Raw genomic sequence first — 23,183 nt, forward strand, 5'->3', positions numbered from 1 at the left:
CTCTTACAACCGATTTCGTTGTAATTTTAATTTTCATTTAGAAAGACATTTGGAATAAATGTATATTCAGTGCATGAGTTTAAAATCAACGTTTGGAGCAGCTTACTTAAATCCCTCATTTTCATACTCACACCCATTACTATTGAACATTAGGATGTACATTTTGAACTTATTTTTTTTCTTATCTGCTATGCTGTGATCTATTCCAAGTCATATTTGATGAATTATATCAAAAAAATTCACAAATTTTTAATTTTATTTGAACAAAACCTTAAAAAAGCTTCCTACACAAAATTGGCATTTTTTCAAAAAATTGCCATAAATCCGAGAATCGCAGGAAGTCGCAGGAAAAAATTTAGTATGATGTTCTAGACAGACACACAAGAAAAATAAAACAAAAATCAAAGCTGAACTCAACTGCACTCCATACTAAACCCCTATTTTAATTGAAGGAATTAAAAAAAACGGACCTTACATATATTTAGCCCGAAACACCTAAATTAAAATAACTTATGGGTTATATAACTATACCATTTAATTAAATACCAATACTATATATCAAAAATGGACAAAATTTTATAATAATATATTCACAGAATGCACACGACCATCGCAATTTTATAGCAAAAAAATGCCATTTTTAACATTGGAAAAATTTTCTGTTTTAAATGTACCGTTATTCCGTTCTAGCTTATCAATTCGGATTATTTTATACGGACTTAAGTACTCTCAACACTCTACTTTAAAACTGCATTAATGTTTTAAAGTTTCCTTCAACTTCATTTTTTGATTTTCTGCGCGCTAGATCGGTATTTTTTCCCACTGTGCACCGTAACTTTATTCTTTTTACTTCTTTTAGTTGATATATTTGATTTATTTAAGGGCACTACCCCGATCCATTTGATCCACGGGGGATCCGAAGATCCCAAAGGTTTCCATGAAGTGCAGAGACAAGTTGAGGAGACCTAAGTCAGTTCCACTCTGCACATAATGGAGACCCCCTTCCCATCCGCCACCCGGGAAGACGCGCCTAGTAGGAGATTGGCAACTCCCCTAGGATGCTTTGGTTGGAGTTGGAACAACAATTTGCTACAAAATGGTTTGTCCGCTCTCTCCAGTTATTGCATCTGTTGCACTGGATGTAGTATGTAGTATTTCTCCTGATAATTTCGTTGCAGACCGAGCAACACCGGGTGTTGCGGCGGCGTTGCTAGGGGATGGAAGTTGAGCAGCTGCAGCAGCAGTCTCTGTGACTGGCCAATCCAGAGCAACGTCTTAGGTGGCACCATCTAGGACATAGGTTGCATTACACCTGGACAAGATTGCGTGTGATCCGAGTATGACACAATGAACAGAACGTGACCGCGGTGAATGTTGGACCCGGGTTCTGCTCGATGCCAGCCATTATTAATAGGATATTGAGCAAATCGGCTGACATGGATTGCTCACTGGGGGAAAACATATGTTTTGAACTGCTGTCGCTGAGTTGACAATCCTTGGCCGGGCGTGGATCCGATCGTCGTGGGAATGCAACAATCCTAAATAGAAAATTGCTCTCAGGGTACAAAATAATTTGAAATGTTCGGAAACGCAAATCTAGTATATATGCCAAAATTAGATGGCAATACTTCAAAATCAACATAACAGCCAATCAGAAATAGGCATTCCTGTTTATCATTTTTACTCGACCAAATTTCTCGAGGAAAAAAGTTTTCAAAGAGAACGTCATTTTGTTTTGTGCTCTCTTAAATTTGAGTCAATATTTTACCAGTTTTGTGGGTTGAGGAACGGTTTTCGAGTAAAAAGTTGGAAAACATGTAAAATGAGTAAATTCTTTTTGGTTCTGGAACGGAACTTAGGTTATAAATAATAATATTGACTTCTTTCTGAAAAAGTCCAATATGAAGAAAATTGTACAGTATTTTTCGGTTAATTGCACATCAAAATTTGCACAATTTTTTGTTCAATTAACCGAGGAACCAATTATCCGAACACGCTTAATTGAATAGTTTGTTCAATTACAGTAATCACGTATAATTGGAACTACTAATGATTTAAAACAAATTCAATGTCAAATACAAATTACGCTTTCTCGCAGTTTTTCCTTAGCAATAAACATATGTTTTGAATTAGTAGAGGTGCCACCTAGTCTTTTTCACAAATTATGTCAAATATGTTTGTAAAAAATGACAGATTATTTTTCAATTATTATCATGCAATTAACCGGTGAAAAGTAAAAGGAAATTTATTTTTGATGGCATGCATTTTTAACCAATTAAGCGGGAAAATCAATTAACAGGGTTTAATTATCCGAGAAAATTTACATGTATTTTCCTGAAATATTTGTTGCCCCATCATGTGGTTCAATTAAGCGTAGAAACCAATTAACCGTAGGGTCAATTAACCGAAAAATACTGTACCGAAATTGATTTCAAGTGGATTTAATAAGGGAGCCGCATCAGCAATTGATAACACAACTGTTGCAGTACAATGATATGTCAAAAATATTTTACGATTCATAAGAAATTTGTACACAAATTCATTCATAAAATATAAATAAGTCCCAATTTAGATTAGGCGAGTCTACTTGCGGCAAGTCTTTGTTTGCAGCAGAGTGGGGCAAGGGGAATAGAAATTGAAAAAAATTGCTCGTACCGGCAATTTTCTTTCAATTCGTTTTGTGTATTTTGTTTGTAGTGTCAGTAATTTGAAATACTAATCCAGAACATTGTCACAAAATGTTAAAAAAATTTTTTTGAAACCGAATTGCCTTGTATGATGCGGCTACCTTATTACATCTGCCTTGGCAGAGATGCTTCGGTTTATTATCTATTCATTCAGTGTAGAATAAGAGTTCACTCACTTACCTTTGAACTATTCCCATCCCTCCTTGTCTCTTTCTAAACAAAACGATGATATCGGTGTTATGCATCACCTTCATTCGTAAACAAAGCAGTTAACGATCATTTTGTTTCAAGTTCGTTGTTTATCATCCATGTTCTCCCTGCTCCCTCTATTCGATGCATGCGGAACGTTTTTAATGTTTGGTTGGTTATTCAGTAAAAACCAAAACGCGCAGTTTGGCGATCTTCATCAATGTTTTTTTTAATAATCTTGTGATACACATAAAAATTACAATAATATTCAATGGAAGAGAAAAGTTAGTAACAAATCATACATACATATGTATTAAATGCTGGAATGTTTCTTTTCTTAACATTTTTCATTACAGAGTACCTCAAACGTAAAGAGAAGGCCTTTAAGGAGGGGAATCGCGAACTTTTGGCGCAAACATGCAACCACCTGGGAGATTTTTACAATCAGCAGGGACGTTATCAGAATGCTGTCAAGGAATACGAAGAAGAAGCTATTCTATACTCCAAAATGGGGAAACAGTTGGAGATGGCTAAGGCTCATCGTATGGTGGGCGAAATGTATATGCTGCTCAGTGACTTCGACAATGCTAAATGCCAAATAAATACCTATTTAAGTAAGCAAACGCGCAGTAGATCGAGAGTCCTTGCTTAAGTTCAGATATTTATTTTTAGAAATTGTCAAGAAACTGCAAAACAAAGTTGAAGAGCAAAGGGCGTATGCTACACTGGGAAGGGCACATTTGTTACACGGCCAAGCTCTAAGTGAAACTGCAGCCTCGAATTCAATGAATGAGTTGCGTCAGGCTGAGCGGGCTTTTCTCAAAAGTCTTCTATTGACAAAAGAGTGAGTATATCTGCTTATTATTTAAAATAAAACAAATTGTATTTCCAATAATTAATTTGCAATGTACTGATTTACCAAGACCTAATAATATATTCTTTTACGTACTGTTTACGTACTTAAAAACTGGAAAAATCTAAAACAATTTTGATCAATAGAAGATTCCTTCAGGTTTTCCGGTATATTACATTTTTAACAATATTAAGTATTTGAAAGTAAATTGTTTCATTTTGCATATAGGTTTATATAGTGGATTATAGGGAAATTCACCATTAAAGGGAAACTCGAAGATGGTCGGTGTATAGGAAATTTTACTTATTTTTAAAGACACATTCCTACTGAACTGACTGTAGTTTGTTTATAACACTGTGCAAGATGAAAAATGTACGATCCTTAAAGGTAACAAATCGATATTTGTATATTTTCAAAATTATTTTTGTACATGTATGAAAAACATATGATATGTATTGGACTGTTCCTGTACTGCAGGAATATTTTTATATTAAAAAGAAAATTTGTTATGGTAGTAAAAATTATTTTTCTGTTGCACTCTACCATTGCGAGTAGAAAAAGTAAATATAGTATACTCTATTTTTCTCTGCCACTCAAATAAGAAAGAAAACCTTATATCTATGTTTTACATGTTGTTTGTGTGCATTGTTTTTTTGTTTTGTGATGTTTGGTTTGCAGTAAAAACATATGATATGTTTTGGACTGTTCTCTTTATGTAAGTCATTTCATATAAGATTTTTTTTGTTCACATGTGTAAACATTTTCAATAAACAAAATAATAAATGTCCTTTTATGTTTTTTGTAATGATCTATCTCCACAAAGCACACAAAAGATCAACATCAAAAAAAAGCTACTACACACAAACAAATAACCAAACAACCAAATTGGTAGATTCTTGCAGAACATTTTGACTCACACTTGCTTTATATACACAAAATATATGGTCTGTCTGAGTCGAGTCGAGCAAATCGGAGCTCTGCTTTATATACATAAATATATGGTCTGTCTGGTCTCGCACTGCAAGAATCTAACAATTTTTACTTTTTTCAATATTATAAAGGAAAATTTTAGTAGCTTTTAAAATAAAGTTTTAAATGCATCAGCATAATTACATTCAAAATGTTTTGAAGGTGTTAACATCATTTATTTATAATAACTTGATTAGATAGTGGTTATGAGTAGTCATAATGTAACGCAGATTTAAACATGTTTTAACTATCTAATATATATATATATATATATATATATATACATCTCACGAATTCCATGTCTCGCACTGTTACAGCGTGCAAAATATAATTAGTTAATAAAAATTTATGTCCCAAATTTCTTTTGCAATTCTTAGAGTAACTTCGGGTAATGTGGACCACCATTTTCTATTTTTGATATTGTGGGCGTAACAACGGTTAAAAATAAAAACAAATTGTTTTCACAACATGGTAGATTTGTTGGCTAACAATATTCAAGGTCAAACATTGTATATATTTGTCTATAAAAATTTTATTGCATTATATTTCAAAAAAACTTAAAGCTGCGAATAAAAATAACTTGGCGGGTAATGTGGACCAGTATGTGTGAGTAATGAGGATCACTAAGTTAAAGGTACGTTGTGGATTATTTGTGATAAATTTCAATTTATTGCACTCTTCGGTAACAATGAATGCAAAAATATATGGGTTCATGTTTTGGAATAGCCTCTATTTTAGGGTACCGCCCCATTTGCGGTATTTTGAAGGACCTTGCTTCATTATGCAAAAGAAGCACCTGTAATTTTGTATATCGAGTTTTCAGAGGATAGAATACCTCCTCGCGTATTAAATGCGCCCATTTTTCGAACTCATCCTCATTAAAAGTTCCCACTTTTTTATAGTGGTCCACATTACCCGACATTAAATATTTTTATTAAAAAGTAATGTTTGGCTTCAAAAATTAATAAAAATTTAAAAATCACCGATTGTAATTACAGCTAAACGTATATTTTTGTTAAAGAAAACAAGAAAACCACATAACTTCTTTATATTCGAAAAAACAACGTGTTCGACTATTTTGCATAAACGTTCGCCTATTGTGCTAAAAAATGTTAAAATCACACTTTTACAATCAGAGCTACATTTTCCCACTTTTTTATAGTGGTCCACATTACCCGACATTGAATATTTTTATTAAAAAGTAATGTTTGGCTTCAAAAATTAATAAAAATTTAAAAATCACCGATTGTAATTACAGCTAAACGTATATTTTTGTTAAAGAAAACAAGAAAACCACATAACTTCTTTATATTCGAAAAAACAACGTGTTCGACTATTTTGCATAAACGTTCGCCTATTGTGCTAAAAAATGTTAAAATCACACTTTTACAATCAGAGCTACATTTTCTACTACTACATTTTTAACATTGCAATTATTTATTAAAACCCAAGTTTGATGTTTGTTTTCGCTAATTAGGAAAACATTTATCAAGACGGCATATACATATTTCAAGCATTTTTTTAGATATGGGGGGTGGTCCACATTAGACGCGTGGTCCACATTACCCGAAGTTACTCTATTAAATAGTTTTACGCCTTTTTCAATACCTGCTAATTTTTTATGAATATGTTTGTAAATTTCGGAGATATTAAACATTTAGAGTACGCACGCGCTTCAAAATTTTCCCTTTAAAAATTTATATCAGTTTCGATATGAAATTTCTGCGAATTGTGTAGAGATAAAATTGCGGACTTTTTACAGCTATAAGGGGTTACTTTTTTACTTTGAACACGCACATGTTGCACTCGTAACGCACTGTTACACACATGTACTAAAAAATTAAATTCGAAACAGAATGTTTTAAATATGGTAAGCCTTATACCCCACACAATTATGTTGTCAGGGTATTATAGCTTTGTGTGGCCCCAAGACCTTTAGTATATCATTATGCAGTTTTGGACTAATCGTCATGAAATTTTTGCCTGTAAGACCGGTTCTAAAACAACTTATTGAAGAACCAGTCAGCGGAGTCGTATTGTCGGACGGGCCGACCATACGATACCCTACCACAGAACTAACTTCTGCGGATGTTTATTTCGAGCCTGGGCAATATTTCATGATATTTGCACCCTATTGACCGATTAGAGGATCAATAGCACATTTTCCTTACACTGACATATTTTCCGAATATTCCCTATATTCAGTACAGCCCTTCTAATTATTTGTCCAGATTCTTTTCACCGTGGGTTGTTCGGCTTGTGGCATATAAATCGACTCGAAAACACAAAAAATAAGTTTTCAGTCGATTTCATCCCAAATTTTTTATGTGATCATCACCGAAAGCTATAGGCGTTGTCCTTGATCATAACTGGAACCTCTTCCAAAATTTTAAAGCGGTCAGCGCTATATTTTTGCCATTTAACGTTAATGGGTTACTAAATAATATATGAATACATAAGCATCTGTAAATATTTAAGTGTAACTCCCACATCCGAGTACATTCGACGATATAATTGGTATAAATTTAAAGGTCAGCCACTCCTCTTGGATATACTGTCAACATCTCGGGGATATGTCCTTCAGGGGTAAATATATACGCCATAGAATACAACTTCAAATTTAACCCGCAAAATATTGACCTATCTTTATCAAAACAGGCATGTTTATTCTTTGGTCAGATCCCTTTCCCCTTTTTCTTTAGTCAGATCACCTTTGCGTCATTATTGCGGCCTCTGGAGCAACAAGAAAATCAGAAAAAATAAAGTTTTTGGTCCAAAGCTATAATACCCTTACAACATAGTGTGTAGGGTATCAAAATGTAACATTTCGATGGAAATAGAAGACAAACTTTGTTTTATTTGAGCTTGCCATCTCAAGATCCACACATAACAGCATTATCAAAAAAAATTCTTATATTAAAGTCTGTATAGAAACATATGTTAATTTTGTCACGCGCGCGTTACATATTTTCTTACATTATTTAACTGCACTTACCACGGGATTCTGTTGCTATATATATATATATAGGTTTATATATATTAATTTTTTCGACGTTCCCACGCCTCTCATTCCCACCCCTGCCGACCGAGGGGGCGAACTCCCCTTACGTAGGGATCGCGTACACACCATGATCCGTATCATGATGGGATTTGAGAGTGGAATAGAAAAACCAGCTACAGAATCTACTTCAACATCCAGTTTGTTATTAAGTTTTACTTCTCATTTAAAAATACAATAATATTAGATTTTATTTGTTCTACGCTCAAGCAAACATCTACATTAGAATATACAGGTTTAAATTCAATATACAGTTTACAAAGAGAATCTCACATAGAGTAATTCGTGCGGTGGAAGTCTACATATAACAGTTGATAGTCTATTACGGTACTAGATCGGACAGAAACATTTATTCTAATAGTAGAAATTAGGAAATCCGAAGGTATATTACCATTTAATATTTTTAGTATTCAACATAATACGTCTACTTTTCAATGTAGGCAAACGAATTAATTTTAACGTACTAGTATAAGATGGCAACACAAAACTACTAATCCAATGTAATCCTCTCAGTGCAAAAAGTAAAAATTGTTTCTGCACAGATTCGATTTTATCAGAATATATTGCATATTGGGGATCACATACAACGGAACCATACTCTAAAATAGGTCTAACAAGAGACGTAAATAGTTGTTTCGTTATATATGGATCCGAGAATTCTTTGGCCCACCGTTTTATAAATCCTAAGACACCATAGGCTTTATTTACCATAGATATAACATGATTGTTAAAATTTAATTTTGGATCCATTAGAATACCAAGATCAACGAAAAAATCTACAGTTGATAAAACCGAACCATTAATATAGTAATGTCTTATCGAAGAAGAATTTCTAGAAAAACACATATGTTTACATTTATTTAAATTCAAGTCCATACAATATAGGCTGCACCATTTAAATCATGCTGGTAATATATATAATATATATATATATATATATATATATATATATAAGAATATATAGATATAAGAAGAATATATAGATAAAAGAAGTGTATTTTTGAAGAACCGCAATAGAGCAATAATGTATTAAAATATAAGTATAAATATAAAAATATTAAATATTTATATAAATATAAATAATTGAAATTATTAATCTCCAATTTAAGATTAACAGGTCAAATATCAAAATTGGAGCAACTTGATATGCAGGCACGTTGTTATCTTAATATAGGCGTGGTTAAAGAACATATGGAGGATTTTGAAGAGTCTATTGCTAATATGGAAAAAGCTATAAAAATAAGCAAATCGAATGATATATTCGAACTTACTCACACATGTTACGTATCGATGAGTCTTCTCTTCCATTGCAAAAAGAACGATGCGACATCGGCATTAAGGTACTGTAACTTGGCCTTAGAAGTGGCTAAACGTCTACAACAGAAAGTGAAGAAAATTTGTGAAACTTTGATAATCAAGTCGGAAATTTTAATTAAGGCTGGTGACTTTGCCAGTGCTAAGCAAATCCTTACAAAAGCTTATAAGAAAAATACCCCAGACGAAAATGATCGACAAACTATAGAGAAAACATTACGAATAAGTAAGTCTGCAAATGTATTTCGTTTTCATTAATACAATATTTAGTAATTTTTGTATTCCCCGATAGTTGTAAAAATATGTAGGAACCTCGACGAATTGGTAACAACGAGCTCCATCGATTACACAAAACGTAAACATATTTTTGAAAAATTGGGAGATTGCTGTTGCAATCTATTTAATTACACGAAAGCATTGGAATATTATGGAAAAATGCTTGAGTGTGCCCAACTCAATAATGAATCCGGAAAGTCCTTAATACCAATATATGTCAGTCTGTACCAAACATATAAGGACAATAATCAATATGATGAGGCATTAAAGTATCTGTGGATGGAGTTTGATTTGAATAAAGACGTGCCGAAGGAAGCCTTTTCAACGTTGTGCACCATTGCTGAGGTCTGTGAGATGCAAAAGCAGTCATTTTGGACCATACAAGACATTTACCAAAAGGCTAAGGATCAGGCCATACTGGCTGGTGACAGTCAAATGAAGTTAGAAAAAATTGTGTATGCACGGTTGAGGAAGCTACAATTGAAACACAATATGAATATATTGGCAGAAGAATTGGCTCAGGAAGCGTCATGCAAAGGTATGTATGAGAAAAAATTGTATGCTGTAATCAATACGCGTTAATGGGATTCCTATTGCACGTTTCCACAACTCTCAGGGTTTAGAATTACGTACATTTCATCAATATAAGTAATAATAGATTAGATTCTGTCGGGGACTTTTGGTTAACTGTATTTTTCCTGAGTATGTGAAAGGGAGAATATAGAAAAGAGGAAAATTACAGGAGAAGGTAGCAGAGGAAGAATTTCATAAGAAATAGAAATAGTTGCGTAAAATTCGCCGGCGATTGATTCAAAATATGCTCTTTTCGTTTGGGATCATTCTGCGAATGAATTTATCGCGATAATTTTTTTACCAAACGAGCATTCGCCAAACGAATGTTTGCACACACATAACAAAGGAGCAGAGCTCCGAAATGCTCGCTCGAATTCGAGTAAAGAGTGAAACTCGCTCGAATTCGAGCGGGAGTACTCCTGCGAGTAGAAAAAGTAAATAGAGTATACTCTATTTTTATTTGTCACTCAAATAAGAGCGCAAGTGCTTCGCTCGTTTTCGAGTGAGAGTGAATTACGCTCGAAATCGAGCATATTACACTCTTGCCGAGTACTCTTTTATTTTTATTTTTTTTTGTGATACCGTTGTTTTACTTGATGTTGTTTGTGTGCATTGTTTGTTTAGTGAGGTTTGGTTTGCAGTACTGCTGGGAAAGCATGTATCAACAAGATCGTTCTCTGCTCTTTGCGCACCCCTAGTTTATAGCTTGTCGTAGAAAGAGCAATTAGCGCACTGACATTGATAGTGACAGCAAGACGAACCAGCCTCCAAATTGAAACCCTCGACAATATTTTGATACTAAAATTAAATAATGAACCACTTATGGATTGATGGGTTTTCTTTCAAACCAGCGCTTTTAATATTTGTAAAGAATACTTTCTACATTTTTTAATGAATACAATTTTCAATAATTGTATGGAGGTGTTTATGTCTTTAAACAAATATTGAATTAATTAAACCACACGGTTAAATTCCTTTTATAAATATAAAATTAAAAAAAAAAAAAACAAAACATATAAAAATCTTATATGGTATAAAATTTTTATTTGTACCTCACATGTGTGAACATTTTCAATAAACAAAATAATCAATGTTCTTTTTTATGTTTTTTGTACATGAAAATGTTTGCTACTACACACACACAAATAACCAAACAACCACATTTATTTGTCCACTCGATTCCACTCTTAGAGTGAACTCTTACTCTATTTCGAACATTTTGACTCACACTATTTTTCTTCAACAAGGAGTACCCGCGAGCACTCCCAAACAAAATAAAAGAGTGGAGAGTCTACTCCCTAAAAAACTCGTACTCTTTACTTACTCCCACTCGAGAGTATTTTTCACTCGCGAGTAAAATCGAGCAAATCGGAGCTCTGCAAAGGAGTGAGCGCACACAACAACGATCGTTTATTGAAATTCTTTCTGACATTCCCCCACGAATGAAAACGAACATTTGCGAATGCTGAAAACAAAAACAAGAATAACAGTGAACGTTCGTGAACTCAATAGTTGTTGCGTTTTGTTATTCCACACATGCTCAACACTTGCTATTACACACACATTCATTCGCTGTGTTTACCCTGTAGGAAATGTCTACAGTAAATCAGTATTGACTTACTATTGACATTGTCACCAATACTGTTGACCGACTATACCCAACACAATGCATTTTACTATTGACATTTATCATGTGCTTGTCATTGGAAATGAACTAGTAACATGGTCAGTAGTTTTTAGATATATACACAGTGTCACATATGTGGACACGGTCAGTAGTAAGTCAATAGTTTGTAGATATATACAAAGGTCATATATGTCAATTTTAAATTTTTAATAATTTCTTTTGCTCAAAATTTTTTCTTCAATCAATCCAATTCAATTATCCAATTACCATTAATAACTTTAAACTCGCGTTTTTAACAAAATTTCTGTCTATTGCCGCCAACATATTTTTAATTAAAGAAAAATAAGAAGAAGCATAACCATGCTCAGTTGGCTGTTAACATAACAAATGTTTTTTCTTATTACATGATATGTAGACAAGTTGTAGAAAATATGGAGACATTTCCTTCAGGGTATGTTTACTTTTTTATGATCTTTTTGACAGCGCTCGCGAACATTTGATTTTTGAGTTTTTCAAATGAATGCCCTTCAGCAACGAATGCTCGCGAAAGATCGAATCGACCAGCAAAAATTTATCATTCGTGAATTTTTCGTGCAATGCGAACATTCGCGAGAGATTGCAAATGCTTGTTTATTCACTGTAGCTTTATCATTCGCCATAAATTGAAAACAATCGAATTCTTGCCGTGAGCATTGGAGAGAAAGAGCGTAGTTTAATCGTTCGCCTGAACATTTTCTGTTACACACACATTCATTCGTTGTGTGTTTTCAGTTTTTAAATATTTTTGTTTGTTGTTCAAGGTTACCGTTGTGGGCTAAAGTCGCAATTTGATACATGTTTGATGCCCTGTAACTCCGTTTGCAAATTTTAAGCTTTGTGCAACTTTTCTTCCATGTTTTCAAACTAATTTGGGTTTGTCTACGTCGTTTTTGAGTTCTAAGGGTATCTCACATATTCTCGGAACAGTTTTATTGACAAATTTACTTTTGACTTTTTTCGTTGGAACGATTTTTTGTGCAATTTTTTTATTATTCCCAGCGGTAACACTGTCGTTGCTTTTAACAGAGTTCGCGAGCATTCGCGAACATTTGTTATTTTGAGTTTTTCAAATGAATGCTCTTCAGCAACGAATGCTCGCGAAAGATCAAGTCGACGACGCTTGCAGCGAAGTTTTATCGTTCGTGAAGATATTGCAAACTCTTGTTCATTCATTGTAACTTTATCATTCGCGATAAATAGAAAACAATCGATTTCTAGCCGTGAGCATTCGTGATAAAGAGCGTATTTCAATCACTCGCCGCAAAAACTCCTTATGAAGTGCTACTACTACGTGTTTGCTGATGATAATAAGTAGATTTAGGGCATTCTTTAAATATGGAAATATTGAACCGGGTGTTTTTCACGCGTTCCGAATATCAAAATGTTTCTGCATGGCGCAATGAACATGTTTATTTAAATTTTAATATTTATCACGAATGAGATTGAACTACTCAAATAAAGAGACTAATTTTAACATACCTAAATACAATTTAATCTAATTTGCAAATGAAAGGTTTAAAAAGTAATAAAAATAAAATGAGATCAATCAGAATTCAAAACAAAATTCTTAAAATATTAAATAGCCTATCATTCATCAATAAGTGCAATATGAAATATTGGATAAAAGAAAATCATGAAAAGTGTCGAACAAGTCCCTTATAGAAGATTGTGAGTGGAACACTAAAATTTTAAGGATCACTGGGTAAAGTGTTATACAAACGTGCGACACGTACAAGAACTACGCATTAAAAAGAACTATATGCTCATGTAAAACTATTCTTATAATTTAGGCATAAATATAAAATCTCTTGAAGAGGACAGCGACACCGAATCTGAAAATGTAAATTCAGAAAACCTAACCGCCGATTCGGATGATGATGTTTGCCTGGACGACCTTACCGATTCGGATACTAGTGATTTGGACGAAACAGAAAAGCCAAGACCACATAGAGTCACTCGTGGAACGCGTTCGTTAACTATCAAACGCAACAATAAAGGAGAGACACAACTCCACCAGGCCTGTATTGCGGGTAACATTGAACTAGTCCGTCGTTTAATAGACCAAGGGCATGTTGTTAATGTTAGAGATCATGCTGGTTGGTTACCGCTGCATGAAGCATGCAATCACGGTTACCGTGATATTGTGGAATTGCTACTCGACAGAGGTGCTTCTGTTGCCATAAATGATAAAGGTGGCACAAGCTGCGATGGAATTACACCTTTATACGATGCCTGCTCAAATGGATTCTTTGATGTTATCGAGTTATTGCTAGAGCGTGGAGCTGATGCCACTGTAAAAACAGATTTTGGTGATACTTGCCTAAATAGTTTGGATAAATGGCGGCATTCAACCACTTTAACCGAAGGCGAACAATTGCAGTACGAACAAGTGAGGAGTAAACTAATAAAGACCTTGTCAAAAGTCGGAATATGTTCATCACAGTCTGTCAAGCCACTAACAAATGCAAACGTAGAGTACAGTCGAAGAGATCACAACAAGAAAAGCGATCAGAGTCTCCTGACAGATGACGAGAGCAACAATACCGATGAAGAAGAGAATATTCTTCCCACATCTTCAACACGTTTGAATAGGTCTTTAGATAAATGTCGAACAGAGTCGCCCGTTAGTGCTGGAGCTGTTTACAAGAACGCCATTGAGCAGCTTAAACGACCACTTTACAGGCAAAATTCGTCGGAAAGTGAGCCAGATGTTGGATTATTAGCGAAAAAACAGAAACGTGGAGCCTACATGGATACCGAAGATGTGGATGACGATTCTTGGCTTATCGACGATATAGGACCGGAAAAGAAAAAACGTCGATTCCACACCACCCCCTCAAAACAAGTACGCCAAAATAAAAAATCTCCTTCCAAAGATTATTACTCCAACGAGTCCAGCAATTCAAGATGGCAAAGAGATTCGTTGTCGCCCGACAATGATGCTTTTCAGATATTGCTGGATGCAGCGACCGGCACAAATTCGCAACAGCGGCAGAAAAAAACCAAAAAACTGTCGTTATCTCGAAAATCGAGTGTTAGTAGCAATGCCAGCACTTCCCAATCGTCGCAACGCCATAAACCTAAACACCAAGCATCTCTAATTGACAGTGGATTTTGCCGTTTTCGCAGTGAAAGTCCCCAACCATCCAGTGAGGATTCTAATGACACGAACACAGCTATAAGTATCCGCACTGAACCCGACTCTACCACAGCTTCTATACAATTATTAATTTCACCGACAAAGTCGTCGCCGATAAAGGTGCAGACAACTCAGTTGTGTTTGCCCACAACAATTTCCTTCAAAGTCAAAGTTGAAGACGAAATGCTGTTGGTGCCGATCGAGAGGAAAAAGTTAAACGATATAAATATGCGTTGGTTAGCCGAAGAGGCGGCCCGAAGATATTACAAGTAAGTACGGCTGGGAATTCTTAAAATCGGTTGCCTTTTTTAATCAATCTTTTCCACGCGAATCTTAAGTTTGGTTGGATTAAAACCGACATTGCGGCTTAAAACTGCCGATGGCTTTGCATATGAGGAAAGTGATCTAGTTGCTGTGGCTGTTGAACAAAGTATGATATTAGCTACAGTTCTTGAGTGGCAAATTTCACCGTTGGGACAGCGCTACGAAGAAATGTGTATACAGTTACATAAAGGTGTGTGCAGTGTATGGGTTTTTAATAGGACATACAATATTTACTAATTTTCGATATTATTTTTTTTCTTTTAGATGTAAACAAGGAAGTGTTGGATGTTTTGCAGAGAGCACAAATTTCAAATGTTATCCAATTGAATGATTTGTGGCTGTCGCCCCTTCAAACGGAACCCATATTTAAAGCAGTTTTACACCAGTCCAATCTGAGAAGTTTAGATTTATATAATAACTCTTTGCAAAACGAGGGTTGTCGACAATTGGCCAAAGCGCTGCCCACATTAACAAATTTGATATCACTGAATTTGAGTGGTAATTTGATTTCCTCTGACGGTTTAGAAGTAGTGTTGTCAGGTGCATCCAATTTGAGTTGCATTGAAGAAATAATTTTAAGTCAGAATCCTCTGCGAAATGATTCTGTTCGCATCTTAGACCGATTCTGTGCAACATCGGCGGGAAAGTCGTTAAGAAAATTACATTTGTCCCACTGTAATTTAACGAATCTATACGATTTTGATTTAAACTTTTACGAACTAGTGGATTTTGACATCAGCTTCAATCAACTGAAAGAGGAATCCCTTCAAAAAATACTGACTAAACTAAATTCGTGTCGATTACAAAGTCTGAATTTAAATTACATAAAAACAGATGATGAGTTTAAGAGTGGTGGCGCGGCTTTGTCGTCGAGAACAACCGAACGGCTGATTACATTTTTTGAGAGCGGCACATGTGAAAAGTTTCGTAGTATTTCACTTGCGGGATGGTACCTAAGTGATGTTGACATTTATAAAATTGTTTTATGTCTGAGTCGGGCTAACGACTTGGAAATTTTCAACATATCCGACAATGAACGCCTATCAAGTTCTTCTCTTCACTTTACTCTTGACAAAATTCCTCAGTTACGAAAACTGTTGGCTGGAAATTGCATCCGCCTCTTGGATGTTGACAACTTGCAACGTCTTTCACAATTACAAAGCATTCCAAATTATATGTCCTTTAGTATAGATCGTGAAATATCAGTGACAGACTTGACACATCAGTTATCTACCTTGTGGATCAGTCTTTGGGGGGATAGAGGTAAAATAAAAAAATACGATAATAATATAATTTTGTATGTAAATAATAAAGATTTGTGTGATTCGTAGTTTTTTAATAAATACAAAAGTATACGGCTTTGCTACCTCCAAAGGGAGTTGTTTTGTTAAACATTTTACTGTTGGCAAGTTGGGAGTTTCAGGGAATTAAATCAAGTCGTCTGCTTAAAAAAACACTGAACATATGTTTAAACAAAAACAATCAATAAATGTATTCAAAATTCTTGAGATACGGCATATATTGCTCGTGTCATCCGTAGCGCTGAGTCAACTAAAGCGTTGGGCCCTGGCCAAATATCCATGATTATGCTGAAACAGCTGGACGAGCACGGAATTGAATATCTGACCAAAGTCCGCAATCTATATATAGCCACCTACATCCTTTCCGAAGCCTGGAGAGTTTCTCAGGTTCGATGATATCTCCAGAACTATTTAAACTCCAGGCGGCATTGAGATCGTTACTTATGTAAATTATTGTATGATCATGGCGTAGAAACCTATCGTTGGGGACATATCGCTCATTTGCTGCTAGAGAGGCATAACTAAAAAAACGTTATTTTCGAGTTAATGATGCACGATTGTTCGCTCTGTCCCAATAAAGTGTGAGTAAATTGAAAACTTAAAACGCATTTTCTGCAAAATCGTTTTTTAGTTATGCCTGTCTTGCAGCAAATGAACGATATGTTCTGGTCTGGTCAAGTTGCCTATCGAGCAGTTCTAAATAGCATTATTACACATTGCCGTTTAAAATCAAGTTTGACTCGGATATTCCTTTATAAATTGACATTTCATACAATGCCATGTTTAAATTGCAAGCTTGAGTCCTCGTACAGTGTTTCTCACTTAAAAAAAAACAGCTATGTAGTTAGTGGCTTCTTCTGTTAAATATAACAAGTGGTTGCGTTTATTTGACATTTTCCAACAAATAATTAAAAACGCGAATCATTAATGAAAGGTTCTGATTTTTTCCCAAAATCTTGTAAGAAATATCATGAAATGTTTGTTTCATCCATAACAAAAACATCTGATATCAGAGTTTTCGGCAAAAGTTGTGAGCTGGGAATTTGTCCCATGGTAGTGTTCAGTGTACAACTTTATTTCCCAAAAAACATGAATGAATGACATAGTCCAGGATTTTGCAATTCATTCGAAAGCCATAAAGCAGGGAGTGATTTTGGCATTTGCCATGGTTCGTGTGCTGACAGCTTTTTCGTCATAGATAAACCCAAGTTGTAAAGAAAAAGTTTACGTTTTCTTTGGGGTTGTTTATCGTTCGAATCATTTTTGGTTATTAAAAGTTCTTTTATATACCCAATTGATTTTCTTTCGTATTGGAAGAAACCTTTCTTCCGAAATACATAAACAGGCTGTTAATTATTTCGAAAGAACTAATTATTCACTCTAACCCGAAGCAAATCATAAAAGAAAAATGCACCACTTTTAACAATGTTATAAAATGTTATATTAAATGATTTTAACAACTTATTTATAATAGACAACGATAAAAGCGCCACTGTTGATATTTCTTAAGTTTATAATAATAACTACATTTGGACCTGACAACATTTCCTTAGGAATTTAGTCTTATTGGGAAGATTGCTTGGCTGCCTCAAACATATTTCTTGAAATGATAAGGCGTTGAATCTGTGATGTTCCCTCATAGATTTGATAAATCTTGGCATCCCGCATCAATTTTTCTACAGGGTAATCAGTGTTGAAACCGTTTCCTCCAAAGATTTGGACGGCATCGGAAGCGATTTTATTGGCCATATCAGCAGCATGACATTTGGCAATGGAGGCATAATAACTGTTACGGCGACCCTGATCGACCTCCCAAGCGGCCATGCGGTAAGCAAGGCGGCCGGTTTCTACACCAATAGCCATGTCGGCCAGCATAAATTGCACAGCTTGATGGTAGGCAATTGGAACGCCAAATGTTTTACGTTCCAATGAATACTTGAGAGCTTCATCCAGACAACGTTGTGCCAGACCAACAGCACCGGCAGCAACGGGGGCTCGTGTTTTGTCGAAAGTGCCCATTGCAATTTTGAAACCAGCTCCTTCGCCGATAAGAACATTTTCTTTGGGAACGCGAACATCTTCGAATGTAATACCACGAGTGTCAGATGCACGTTGGCCCATGTTGATTTCTTTGCGGCCAGGTGTAAGCCCAGGAGTATCGCGTTCAACAATGAACCCAGTAAAGGCCTTGCTAGCTGGGCATTTGGGATCGGGATTAGTACGGGCCAAAACGAAATACCAATTGGCGACACCACCGTTTGTGATCCACATCTTTTGTCCGTTGATAACATATTCGTCACCCTTCTTCTCGGCACGAGTCTTAATACCAGCAACATCCGAACCAGCACCAGGTTCCGTAACACAGTAAGCGGCCACCAAGGGTTCCTCAATTAGACGGCCCAAATACTTTTTCTTTTGTTCTGTATTGGCGGCGAGAATAATTGGAGTTTGCTACAAAACGTGAATACAGATAGTGAACAAATACACCAAGTGCCTTTGTGTATTAATACTTACACCCAATGAACTAGCCTCTAAAGCAGTCATAATACCAGTACAACCATATGCCAACTCTTCGGCAATTAGACAAGTTGTAAAGTTATCCAGACCCAAACCGCCAAATTCCTGGGGAATGTGATTGTTCATAAGACCCAATGACCATGCTTTCTTGACAATGTCCCAGGGATATTCTCCCGATTTGTCGTACTTGGCAGCAACGGGAATAATTTCTTCGCGGGCAAATTTGCGGGCCATGTCCTGCATTTGCTTTTGTTCCTCAGTCAAGCCAAAAGATGGTCCCGTGGCAGAAATGTGTGATACGGCGGCATAATTGCGTCTGCCAAATTGGCGTACCGATGTACCGGCAAGCTAAAAGTGTGGAAAATTTACGAAATGTCAGTTAAATATCATCGTCAGTTAAATATCATCAAACTGAAATGATTTTGTAAACGAAGGAAATATAAAACATTTTCTCCTTTAAGAACAAATAAAACTTTTCTTTCTACATTAATTATTATAAGAAAACATCTTTAACAATAATAAACTTCACGTGATATGCTTTATTTCCGTATTGAGTAACGTATGATCAGAGTCTCAAAATAAATACTGGTGATTTTAGAATCAATCTGGAAAAATCTAGGTTGTGGCTACAGGGTCAAAAATCTTAGGAAAACATGTAACGAAGTGCATTTTTCATGATAAGCATCCTGGAAAGTGTGTTTGTACTATGAATTTACAACACATGGAGACCTAGGAACACAAACATATTCATACATACTTATATCTGTGTACGTGACATACTATATACCTTAATTAAACGCTCACTAATTATAGAAAGGAACTATAAGGAACGACATATTGACGACATCTTGCTACACATATAATAACCATAACTGCACTATTACATTTACCTAGATTTTTCAAAGGGATACGGAGAGCCAAATATGAGTTGTATTAATTGACTATACAAACCAAGGTAAATTGTTATTCTGCCATAGTTTTAACTTAAATTTTTTATAATCTCTCCAATAATTGGCCTTAAATGAGTTTCTGTGTATTGACAGCAAATGTGAACAACCTATATCGATAGACATTCTTAATCCCAACCGCTAGTAAAGAAATTCCAAGCCTGTCGTCCTAAATTCCGGTATAGTCAGTACATCAGAATATTCCATAGAGCTGGAGGTAAAAAAATAACACATGTCTGCTCTAACTGTCAACACTTGAAATTGTAAGTCGGTCTTTACTACACAACCTCACCGAGACAATTGTTTTGAAATACTATTGCAATTTACAAAATGGCTTACAGCCACAACGTTAACCACCAATATAGTGTCTATTTCCGTATATAAAATTTGATCACGTTTATAAAGGCAGAATCGAAAAAATAGCAGTTTCAATAATTGTTAGTTGTTGCATTTTTAACAAAATGATATTGTATAAATACGAGTATGTATGTATCACGTACAAAACATATTTTTAAACCCAAAATAACAGGTTTGCATATTCATTGATATTAACATACATGTACGTATATCACTATATTTGTTCCAAAAAATCTGATAAGGACACAATCGCAAAAAAAAAATCACGCGCCTATCTCATAATAATTATAGATATTATAATGTGCCAACAAACACATATGTACATACTTATGTTCTTGGCCAATTTATATTGTTAAATAAAAACAAACACACACATAAATACATTCTCAGAAATATGCATATGTAGACAAATGGCAGGGTCAAAGTACAATTCTATAAGAAAATTGAAAATTCAAGTATAGGATTGTGGAACAACAACATTCAAAGAGCAACAAATTCAAATAACAATTATTTATTTATAACAGTAGACAACATAAAAATAAAAACGATTATCCATAAAGTTGATACATGTTACAAAATGTAATGTAATGTTGTACACTCATCGTATGTACTGGCATATATATACGTCAGCATTTTGTTAAACAAAGGGAACATTTAACCAAATGAGATAGGAATGTGTGTATGTTGATGTTTTCAATCAATTAATATTGACCGGTGTAAAAATGATAACATCATTTTTGCTTCGTTAATTTCCCGTATTGGACTTTGTCTAAACTATCTGACTATCTGTATATGTTTGTAGGTCAGCACAATCTTGTGAAACCTTTCAGGCGATCAGCGATATGAACATTATGTTCTACTTTCAGTTTTATGTTAAATTGACGGTGGATTATATATATACATATATATGTATTATTCATTGTTTGTTTTCAATGTACACTCTTATTCGCACTTTCTTTTATTTCACTGCCTTTTTACTCACTTTATACAAGAGAGACATTTTCAACTTTATTTGTCCGCGTATCACCCTTCCACACTGAACAGCTGCTTGTTTTCGAATGAGCTGCTTGGCTAGCCGGATCTCATGAATTGAAATCGCAAGTGCTGTGGCATTGTTATCAATTGGACATTGGACCCTCTTTGGTTTCTCTTCCTACCAAACAATGACACGCAGTGATGGACAAAAATAATGGCAATGTATAACAGTTTATCTGTCAATTTTTAAATAACACCCTAATGTTTAGTTCCTAAAAATGTATTAAAGTATTTATTCAAAAAAATAATAAATTTTAATTCATTGTAATATATTATATAATATAACTTCATATATATGTGCTAAGAAGGTTTTTGTCAAGATGTTTATGACAACACCTAAATTATGAAAATTGCGAATTTCAATTTAAAAAATACTAATTTATTATATGGAATGGCATATTTTTACAGTCGAAATCAATATCGTTATAAGAAATATCAAATAAAGGGTATAACTTTTTGCGACATTTTTGAATACCGTTGTTATAAAAATTCGAAATTATATTGATGGTTTTATAAATATACTGAATTTTTGCATTGAAGACTTAAACTTCAGCTTCAAATTTTATTGATTTAACGGTTCTATCTGTGGCACATAAAAAGTTAGAATTACTTTACAAACGACATATAGTTTAAAAGAATGAAAAAATCCTTTAAATGTTTTGATTTTGTTTTTTACTTTTGCATATAGCGACCAATTTCGCCGGTTCCTCAACAGTCGTTATAAGCAATTACGATTTAATCTACAAAGTTTGGAGATTTAAACAACTTATAAAATTAGGAAAATATCGGCACAATAATCAAATATTATTGAAATACTGAAATACTAGGTTTGTTCCATTACTTTTTTAATAGTAAAGCCAGTAAAAGGGAAACTTCTCAAAATCGCTCTCAGAGTACAAAATAATTAGAAAAGTTCGTGTAGGGAATACTATGAAATGTTTGTTTCATCCATAATATGTAATTTTTTCTATAAGAATGTCATAAGAATTTTGAAGTACAACAGTTCTGAACCCCTCTAACTGATATGATTAAGCTAATAAATTGTTAGTTTTAAGCTATTGAAGTAGTCTCTATTTTGTTGTTTTTTGAATCCCTTTGGCCCTTTGGGCTTGATTCTCGTATGTAAAATAAATTGAAATTGAAAAATTGTTCTTAGTCCCAAATTAGATTAGACGAGTTTACTTGTGGCAAGTCTCTGACTGGAGAGAAAGGGGCAAGGGGAATAGAAATTTAAAAAAATTGCTCGTACCGGCAATTTTCTAGCAATTCGTTTTGTGTATTTCGTATTTGTTGACATTTTATATTTATTTAAATGTGAAAAAAAACTATTGGCAACAAATGAAAAAATAAATATTTTCGAAACCGAATTGCCTTGATAGACGTTCAAAAGGGAACGATAAGAATTTGCATTAGTAAACTCGCCTAATATAAATCAGGACTTATTTCAATTAAATTTCAATATACATATTTCAATTTCATTTTTATTTATTTGACATCCCAGCTAATAATTTGTTACGAGTTTTTTTCCGAATTCGGAACGATACGCTGCAAAAGTTTCCGATTCTGATGCTGAATTCGTACCGAAATCGGAACAAAATTGTGGAAAGGTGCTCACGAATTCGGAAAAATTTGTCGGTAAAAAATGAGAAGAAACTCGGGTGAAATAAAGGGATATTTTATAGAATATTCGATTTTCGGCACAATTTCGGACAAAACTCTAAAGGAACATTTAAAAAGGCAGAAAATATAAAGATTTTCCGATTCTTTTCAGAGGTTCTAAAAAATTAACTCTGAAAAATTTAATCTGGCATCTCTGCAATGAAGTGTCAATAAAAATATTTTGCTCCCGCGAAAATTATAAAAATTAATAAATAGCTACTGAGCAGTATAAAAAAGAAATAATTTTATGTGCAATTAATTATTCCTTGCAAGAAGATCGGGTGTAGTTGAAGGAGTAAACTTTTGTTTGCTTATAACG

At 34.4% G+C, this 23,183-nt stretch overlaps 2 protein-coding genes across 2 annotated transcripts; one reads left to right on the plus strand and one right to left on the minus strand.

Annotated features, from left to right (window-relative positions):
* The first annotated feature begins 3,147 nt into the window (after positions 1-3,147).
* Positions 3,148-16,379, plus strand: LOC133328960 (tonsoku-like protein). Its single transcript, XM_061537463.1, has 10 exons — positions 3,148-3,160; positions 3,233-3,490; positions 3,549-3,720; positions 8,866-9,296; positions 9,363-9,884; positions 13,376-14,430; positions 14,479-14,993; positions 15,063-15,238; positions 15,313-16,311; positions 16,363-16,379. Exons 1-10 carry the CDS (start codon positions 3,148-3,150, stop codon positions 16,377-16,379), a joined length of 4,158 nt encoding a protein of 1,385 aa, XP_061393447.1.
* A 1,521-nt stretch (positions 16,380-17,900) lies between these two features.
* Positions 17,901-21,196, minus strand: LOC133328950 (medium-chain specific acyl-CoA dehydrogenase, mitochondrial). The gene is made up of 3 exons (XM_061537454.1): positions 21,153-21,196; positions 18,864-19,214; positions 17,901-18,800 (listed from the first exon to the last, which is right to left on the minus strand). Exons 1-3 carry the CDS (start codon positions 21,168-21,170, stop codon positions 17,913-17,915), a joined length of 1,257 nt encoding a protein of 418 aa, XP_061393438.1. The 5' UTR covers positions 21,171-21,196; the 3' UTR covers positions 17,901-17,912.
* Between the last annotated feature and the right edge of the window lie 1,987 nt (positions 21,197-23,183).

The sequence above is a fragment of the Musca vetustissima genome, unplaced genomic scaffold (genome assembly GCF_032173495.1).
Source record: "Musca vetustissima isolate MV318-11 ecotype Yass unplaced genomic scaffold, APGP_CSIRO_Mvet_v1 utg8951, whole genome shotgun sequence".
Taxonomy (NCBI): Eukaryota; Metazoa; Arthropoda; class Insecta; order Diptera; family Muscidae; genus Musca; species Musca vetustissima.

Bases quoted from the DNA above. Each gene is read 5' to 3' on its own strand.
- LOC133328960 (XM_061537463.1), top strand. The intron at 3,491-3,548 runs GTAAGCAAACGC...ATTTATTTTTAG, and splicing joins CCAAATAAATACCTATTTAA to AAATTGTCAAGAAACTGCAA. The intron at 14,431-14,478 runs GTACGCCAAAAT...TACTCCAACGAG, and splicing joins ACACCACCCCCTCAAAACAA to TCCAGCAATTCAAGATGGCA.
- LOC133328950 (XM_061537454.1), bottom strand. The intron at 18,801-18,863 runs GTAAGTATTAAT...CACGTTTTGTAG, and splicing joins TAGAGGCTAGTTCATTGGGT to CAAACTCCAATTATTCTCGC.